This window comes from Vulpes lagopus, chromosome 22, assembly GCF_018345385.1.
Source record: "Vulpes lagopus strain Blue_001 chromosome 22, ASM1834538v1, whole genome shotgun sequence".
Lineage (NCBI taxonomy): Eukaryota > Metazoa > Chordata > Mammalia > Carnivora > Canidae > Vulpes > Vulpes lagopus.
The window spans coordinates 16473033-16481546 of NC_054845.1; the positions used below are offsets into that span (position 1 = coordinate 16473033).

An 8514-nucleotide genomic window follows, 5' to 3' on the forward strand; every position below is an offset into this window, starting at 1 on the left:
ATACTCTTCATCACTCCTTGTTGTGTTAATGGAAGTTGTTTTGCTCATTTGCATAACCTCTCTAGCCCCTGAAGGCATTGGGCCTTAACCTCAAACAATAGTCTTCAAACTCTGCTCAGTTTTTGCCAGATGAAGGCACTACACATCAGAGCAAATTCCCGAGCATTCTTCCTTGGTCTGAGCCATACTTTATTAGGAACTTGTGTATTTTGGGGTGTTAAAAATGTCATTTTGTAAATGTCTCTTCTTGTATAAAATGATGTACAAATGGATGGTGCTTAGTTTTACAATTTCATTGTTTTGTTTTTAATTTTCAAGGTCCTTGCCTGGCAAAATAAAAATAGGCAATCCTATGTTGGTCTCTATTTAAAGAAAACTGGTCTGGGAAATCTAAAATTTTGAGAACCATTTTATTTGGTAGTATGGTTTAAACCATTTGATATCATAAGAAGTATGTAAATAAATATTGTTTACATATATAACAAGTTTACACTTGTTTCCCCTAGAAATTTGTCTTGGAATGACTTTAAAGTACTAAATAAAAGTATTTGATAAAAGTGATTATGTATGTATTATTTAGCACTTGAGGAGTACTTGACTTTAAAAAGTGGTTGCATACTTACTGTCTACTGTAAGTATTTCATATTATTTCTGTGTAGAACTCTGTGGTGGTAGGGACAATGTCTTTTATTTGTTTCTGTTTGCTTTTTCATCCCCAGTGCTACATATGGCAGGCCTATGGTAGGTGCTTAGTAAGTGGTAAAGACACTAACTCAAGTTAGGATCTTTGGTAGCTAACAATTTGGGCAGAGTCTATTAAAATGGAAAATATCTTGTGCTATCATTGGGCAGTCTCACTTCTAGGTCTCTATGCTCTAAAAGTTATGGTATGTGTAGATAAAGGTAGACATACAAGGATATTCTTTGCAGGCTTGTTTGTAAAAGGAACATTGGACAAGCCCAATCACCAATGGATAAATGGTAAAGTAATCTAGGGTGCTTTCAAATAATGGAACACGGGGATCCCTGGGTGGCTCAGTGGTTTAAGTGCCTGCCTTCCACCTGGGCTGTGATGCTGGAGACCTGGAATCGAGTCCCACATTGGACTCCTGGCATGGAGCCTGCTTCTCGTTTGGAGCCTGCTTCTCTCTCTGCCTCTCTCTCTGTGTGTGTCTCTCATGAAAAAACAAATAAAATCTTAAAAAAGCAAAAAACAAATAATGGAACACAATGCAGTCATGAAACAGAATAAGGTATACTATACTGATCGAGATCTATGTCTGTATCATTTTGCATGTTAAAAACAAGTTGCAGGCTAATATGAACAGCATGATTCCATATTTGCAAATAAGTAAATAAATAATTTAAAAAAGCATGTTTCATGAGATGTCAATATAAAGAACAAAAAATTCTAGAAGGATGCCCACCAAGTGTAAAGAAGAGCTAGCAACGAGGAGTAGAATCAGAAGGACCCTCTCTACTTCTTTCTTTATAGAATTTGTGAAGTAGTAGGATTATAGGAGGCTTTTACTTTGAAGGAAAAAATTAAAAAACAAATTAATTCTCTAGTGACGAAAAGATTTTTAATTTTTTTTAACTTATAGGGCTTTGCTTATGAGCAAGCAGATTTTACTTCAATCGAAGTCTATTTAAAACACTAACATCTATCTCATTAATTTATTTGCACTAGCTGCACTTCAGGTAGAGTTTGACCCTGGGAATATACTGGCCAAGAGGTGCAACCAAGTCAGGAGGCATTCTGGGAGAGGAGGGGAGAATCTTCAACTGGTTCAATGGTGGCCTGGGGATTAGGTATGTCATACTGTGTTCAAAAGTAAACAGTACTACAATTCCTCATGCAGTCTAATCAGGCTTTTTGCCAAGTGGGCTTCTCTTCACTGCTCACCTATGACCCTCTATGGCTTCCAGTCACCTGCTGGATCAGAAGGAAGTTCCTGGAATGCTGTTCCTTAGGGCCCTCAACCCAATGCCTCCCTGCTCACCGGTCACCCTTAGACAGGCCACCTCCTCTTTCCACCCCTACTTCTGAGCCTGTTTCAGACTCATTTCACTTTGCAGAGCTTCTAGAACGGATCCCTCCCCGCTTACTTGCTCCTCAACCTTTACCGGGGAGCATTTACAGGTGAATTCCTTGGCACACGGTGAAAGAAAAACAGAAGTCAGCAATTGCCAACAATACAGACTAAATACTTTATTAGGTTCCAAATTGAGAAAATGGTAGTGTGAACCTATTTTAGTATAAATCCACCACCCTCCGCAAAGAGCCTGCCTTAGCATCCATGGCTCCCCAGTCGTGGTAGCGCCTGTACTCTTGGGGCCTCAGCAGGTATTGCCGCCCCAGGTAGTTGGGCATCTCGTAGAGGACCCAGCAGCCCTCCAGCACGTGCACGGAGCGGACCTCACTCAGGTGGAAGCGGTCCTGGATGCAGGAGCAGTCCTCGCTCAGCTCAACCATGAGGCCTTTGTGATCCTCTCTCTCATACAGCCGCAGCCTGTGGGAGCTTGTCTGCTCGGTCCACAAAGAGAAGGAGCGGAAGAAGCAACCAAACAACAAATGAACTTGGTAGGTTGAGGCACGGGATGGCCAATGTAGAAACCCAGACTCTGAGATGGCTGTGTGTGCCGTGTATGGATCTGTGTTCTACTGGTGTTTAATAAATGTTTGCATTCTCATTTTTTAAATTTCACATCTAGGAAAGGTAAATTTTTAGAGGTTCAGAGTCTGGGTTAGAGTCTATCAAAAATTCAATAATCTTGACTCCCAATTCTCTAATTTCTATTGATTTCTAGGTGATAAGTCAAATATATATTCTGAGGGGGAAATGGAAAGCATTTTGACTAACATTCTTTTAATAGGGGTATTATTATTATTTTTTGGAATAATATGAGAGTTATCTCCCAAATTTATATACATACGAGTTTACAACCAAAGTTGGACTTTCAAAATCACATGCTTCAGTGAAAATAAGTTTAAACAGTCCCTTGAAACCAGTATTCAACTACTTTTCCAAATTAAGGGCAGTGAATTACCTTTTCCAAAGTTGGACACAAACTTCGATTAGCCTCTGCTAACAATAGAGTCACAGTTTTTACTAGCCTGTACTGGAACCTAAATCATTCCCCATCCATTCTTTACTGTTCATTAAAATGACAATCTTACAGTTTCAAATTTTTAAATTTTTTTTTAATTTTTATTTATTTATGATAGTCACAGAGAGAGAGAGAGAGAGAGAGAGAGAGAGAGAGGCAGAGACACAGGCAGAGGGAGAAGCAGGCTCCATGCACCGGGAGCCTGATGTGGGATTCGATCCTGGGTCTCCAGGATCGCGCCCTGGGCCAAAGGCAGGCGCCAAACCGCTGCGCCACCCAGGGATCCCCACAGTTTCAAATTTTTAAAAGCCACCCGTTTGAAGTACAGCCCTCCTAGGTCCAACCAGCATCCCATTCGCAAGTTTTGTTCTATATCCCACTGTGACAGTACATTTGTTACAAACACCTTTGCAAGGGACATAATGGTAGCAAAAGTGAGGCTGATTCTTCCCATAAGGGAATTCTTCATGAATTCTCGGCTGGCTTTGTGCATTTGTCTCTCTGGGCTTAGGCAGTAGCCAAAGCCCACTCTACCCTGAATGGCTTTTAAAGGAGAAACGTCCCTCCCTGGTCAACCATGCAGGGAGGACAGCAGGCAGCCTGGTGGAAACCAGGTTGACCTCACCTGGGGGATGAGACAGCAGGAGCGGATGGAGTCGCTGAAGCCCAGCCACTGCTGGTAGTCGGGGTAGTCCCCGCGCCGCAGGAAGTACTGGTGGCCCTGGTAGTTGGGGCGCTCGTAGAGCATCCAGCAGCCGCTGTCCACGCGGATGGAGTTGCAGCGGCTGAAGTAGGGCTGCAGGTTGGGGCAGTCGCTGCTGCACTCGTAGCAGCGGCCCTGGAAGCCGCGGTCCTCGTAGAAGGTGATCTGCAAAGGAAGAATGATTCCGAATTAAATCAGTGGCTCCCCACAGATCTCATATAGAGGCATTTTTTTCTTCTTTTCATTTAACTTGTATCCCGCTCACCTTCCCCATGGCTGGTTGACACGGATGTGCCAGTTCAGTGCGACCGGCCAGCAGCGCGGCGGGTCTATATAGCAGGGCTGCTGCTGCGTTGGCAAGAACAACACAAAAGGGGCCCCAGGGGGTGAGTAAGGGGATTTTATGGATCCCTTTTACGTGCTGCACTCAGTGGAAATGCCTGTAGAGTTTGCCCTCATTCTCTGGTATATTCTAACGCTGTTCTGTATGTGTCCTAGTTGAGTCCCTAGAGTTGCTTTTATTTGGATTCTTAGTGTTTTCTAAATTTATCAGCACATCAATCTGAACTTTTGACCCGGAATTCATGTCTCTACAGATATGACCCCATGATGCCCTATGTATTTTTTGGGGGGGAAATCTATGCCTTTATAAAAGTGTTCCATGATTCCAGAGGCTGTCTGAGATATACAATGCCACAAACACTTGACTAACTGTCCCTGATGGCAGAGGTCATTGTAACTTAAAACTGTTTTTCTTTATGCGATTTATCAGCCCAGTGCAGGCCACAGGTCTGGATTCCCACCCTTGCTAGTTTTGACTGTGGTGATCTGATGCTTTAAGACATAGCTACTAAGTCCTCCTTTGGTGGGTGTACTTCATGTACTAGAAACCAGCCCCTGGAAGTCAACTTGTGATAAGAACCAAGGGGAAGGTTTCTATAGTCGTTGGGTCCAAGACTGAGAAGTATATTACTTTTTGGAGTACTTCCTCTTTCCAGAGTGGGGGGAGGCAGTAAAGCTTTTTAAACTCAGAATGTCCCCTTAGTAGCCACATGAACTTGGCAAACCACATAGCCTCTCAGAGCCAGAGTTATTTCAGAGTACTTACCTTATGGGATATAGTAAGTCGAAAAAGAAGGAAGGAAAAAAAGGAGAGGTACTCACATTTAGAAGCTGGCCTGGCATTCAGAGCTAAGCCATGTTATTCCTCTGTTAGACATAAACAATCCCACGGAATACCAACAGGGTTACTCTGAGACTATGACGCAATGAGATAAAACAAGGCGACTTCATAATTTTGTCTAAGCACAAGCAAAACCAAAGTCACTGTACCCCCCACACAATACCAAACACTCCGTCTCTCAGCCCACATGATTAACTCCTTCTTTAACAATTGCAGCTTTATCCTTCTAGGCTCTCCTCCGCATGAGTACATTTATTGAGATACACAGTCATAAAACTTTCCCCATGTTCTGACAACATCCAACCTAGAGGGAACTCCTGCCTTTTTAGACTCTTCCCCAAATCCACTCAACCAAAGTACAAATCCTATGATATCCTTTGCTGACACCCTTTGCTAAGACACTTCCATTTCCCCATGGTGTGTGTTCTCTCTTGTTCTAACAGCTAATAAACCCAACTTGCTTTGTGACTGGTGTTCTGCTAGTCTTTGACAATGGGTTTATGTGTACAATGGCACACACCAGGTGAGCATTAAGTAAATGTTTCATGTTAGTAACAGTGCAACATTACTAAGGATGACTTCAGCCTGTTTGTCTCTCAAACAGAGTCGATCCTCTCAGGTGCATGAAAGATTTCTCTGCTATGAAGCCATTTTGCAGTTAAAAAAAAAAGTAGACATGGAGGGTACTTTGGAAATCATCTCATGGCTTTCAAACTCTAGTGTGTCTAAAGAATCACCTGTGCTTGTTAAAACTGCAAATTGCTAGGTCATACCCTCTCCCAAGGATTGGCATCATTAGATGTGGAAAAGACTCCGGGAATCTGTATTTCTAACTAGCACTAGATCGTTCTTGGATCAAATTTTTAAAAACGCTAGTCTGGTTTACTCTTTTTTTTCTTCTGGTAAGGAAAACACATTTTAGCCATCACCAGCTAAGGTTTACTTAGCACTTATATGTCATTTTCCTTAAACAAGTAGGCAGAAGAATGCTCTGCTTTGTTCTACAAAGTTTTATATGCACATAATGAGAGAATTAAAGCAGAAATTCCAGCACTTAAGTGATAGTGCTGATTAGACAGGAAAAGAGGTGAAGGGGTCAGAAAATGCAGAGTACTAAACTTTAGTCTTGTTTTTTTTTCCAGATCTTTCTCTCTCTCTCCCGGGGATCCTGGCTTCATTCCTTTAGCGACCTCTCTAATCTCCCCTCCCTGTCACCCTGCCCTGTAGCTGCCTTTCTTGCATTCTCATCATCTTCAGCTGGACTGTCCACAGTCTCCTGACTCTCTCCAGCCTTGCCCTCTTCTACACTGCATTCTGCCAACATGCCAGGGTGATCAGAATCAAAACGCATCAAGTCATGTCACAGCACTGAACTGAATGTTTGCGTCCCCAAATTCATATGTTGAAACCCTAATCCCCACTGTGATGTCTGGAGATGGGGTCTTGAGAGGTAACTGGGTCATAAGGGTGGAGACATCATGACAGGATGAGTGTCCTTAGGCACTTCCTCCCTCAGGGTAAGGGCATTATGAGAAGACAGTCTGCAAACAAGGAAGTTGGCTCACCAGACACTGGATCTACTGGCACCCTCATCTTTGACTTCCCAGCCTCCAGAACTGAGAACTGTGAGAAAGAAATGTTTGTTTAAGTTATCCAGTCCACGGTATTTTTGTTCTAGCAGCCTGAGCTAAGGCAGCTACTCACCTGCTTGAAACCCTTCCCTGACTCCCCTTGCCTCCAGAATCAAGTACTGGCTCCTTAGCCTGGCACACCTGGCCTGAGGAACTCTGTCTCCAGACTTCCCAACAGATCACACTGAGTTACTTGTAGTTTCCCAAAAACACAATGTTATTTCACATTGCTCATTTGCACCCCCCCAGTTTTACTGAGATACCATTGAAATATTGCATCATGTAACATGTATGCAACATACAGATTTGATACAGTTATATATTGTGAGATGATTACCACCTTAGTGTTAGGTGCATCACCTCACATAATTAATATTTTGTGTGTGTGGAAACATTTAAAATCTACTCTTTTAGCAACTTTCAAGTCTATAATACAGTATTGTTAACTATAATCACTACGCTGTACATTAGATGCCCAGAACTTATTCATCTTATAGCTGGAGGTTTATGCTATACTTCTCTTGTTGTTTAATGTTCTAATCCTTCTCACTGAGATGCCAGTTCTACACTTTTCACCCAGGGAGATTTTAGAAGGTTTATTTCAGATATCAATTCCTCTGTAAAAATTTTCTTGAAACTTTCTCTAATCTTCCAGGCTGGATTTAATACTGCCAGCTTGGTTCTATCAGGCATCTTGCTCATACCACTATAATGGTAATTGTCACTTATCTAATTATTTTGTTTAGATATCAGTTTCTTGAAATGAATGAGGGGAGCCCCATCCTGGGCAGGGACTATTTTTTGTAATCCTACTAAATGGCAAAATGAACTGGCACATGAAGGCTACTCAATCAATGCCTGGAGGATATGAATGTTATTCCCTAGTCTGAAATCCATTGTTGTGATAGTCCATGGGACCTATTTTGAATGCTCAGCACCACAGGCATACACACTCACATCAAAGTTCAGTATTTGCAACTTTCAATGTGTAGGATGACACAAGCACTCTGCATTTGATCTATTTAATAGGCCTTTATAACAGGGGAGATGAGTAAGCAAATGAGAGAAAACAGGAATGTTGTGTTGTCCCCAAAGCCTTCTGTTCCTTGGTAATTCTGTCTACTTTTTGTGTTTCCTGAGATGAAAAATTAGTACTACAACAGCAGTGGCCAATTCCAGAGTGTCGCTAGTGTCTGAGGTCCAGCCAGCAGTTGACCTTAATGCCCACCTTCCTGCTTCCTAGTAACAAATGTATAGCATTTGTATCATACGCATGCTTGGTAAAATGAGAAGAGGTCATGTGGTTGGGAGCTACACAGACCAAAGTATCTCAAACAGGGAGATTGGGTAAGACACCAAGGATCAGCATTATGCCATCAGCCTCTGGTTCTCTTTCTCAGCTTGTCTTTGATGACTGTTCAATAGCTGACAAGAAGATGGGTAACCAATGACCCACCTCTTCTTAACTCCTATGATGTCCCATTTGGATTAAATTGGCTTTTGTGTGAAAAGTAGTACATTTCTTCTTGTTTAAGCAATAGGTGGTTGTGATTATCATTTTTGCTTTAACAAACCCACAAGAAAATTTGATCCCCTGAAGTCTCTCAGCCCACATGATTAACAGTGAAGTCTCAGGGGAGGAAATAAGACAGTAGCAACATCAGGACCTAACCCCATGGCAGCAAGGCAGGATAACTAGAGAGGGAAGCCATAACGAGGAGCACCCTTTGAGAGTGTAACTCAATATAGCACTTCTTGGCACTTTTTTACGGAATGACTTCACTTTCTTTGCTTGGTGGGTCTTCTATAAGGTTAGATTGGCCAGAAGACACTATAGGTTCAAAGCAAGAAAAGAGAGAAAAAAGAAGAAAAAAACTTAGAATCTG

The 8514-nt window shown here is 42.2% G+C and overlaps 1 protein-coding gene across 2 annotated transcripts; it reads right to left on the reverse strand.

Moving 5' to 3' along the window:
* Positions 1–2254: 2254 nt before the first annotated feature.
* Positions 2255–4088, reverse strand: LOC121480733 (gamma-crystallin C). Of its 2 annotated transcripts, none has more exons than XM_041737589.1 (3): positions 4080–4088; positions 3737–3979; positions 2255–2527 (listed from the first exon to the last, which is right to left on the reverse strand). In XM_041737589.1, the coding sequence occupies exons 1-3, from the start codon at positions 4086–4088 to the stop codon at positions 2255–2257; spliced, it is 525 nt and encodes a 174-aa protein (XP_041593523.1). The 2 variants fall into 2 exon arrangements, with proteins under 2 accessions (XP_041593523.1, XP_041593525.1); XM_041737591.1 differs by having other exon boundaries at positions 2255–2530.
* Positions 4089–8514: the final 4426 nt, after the last annotated feature.

Excerpts from the sequence above, each read along its gene's own strand:
- LOC121480733 (XM_041737591.1), bottom strand. Across the intron at positions 2,531-3,736 it reads CCTGCTGTCTCATCCCCCAG|CAGACAAGCTCCCACAGGCT; the intron begins GTGAGGTCAACC and ends TTGTGGACCGAG.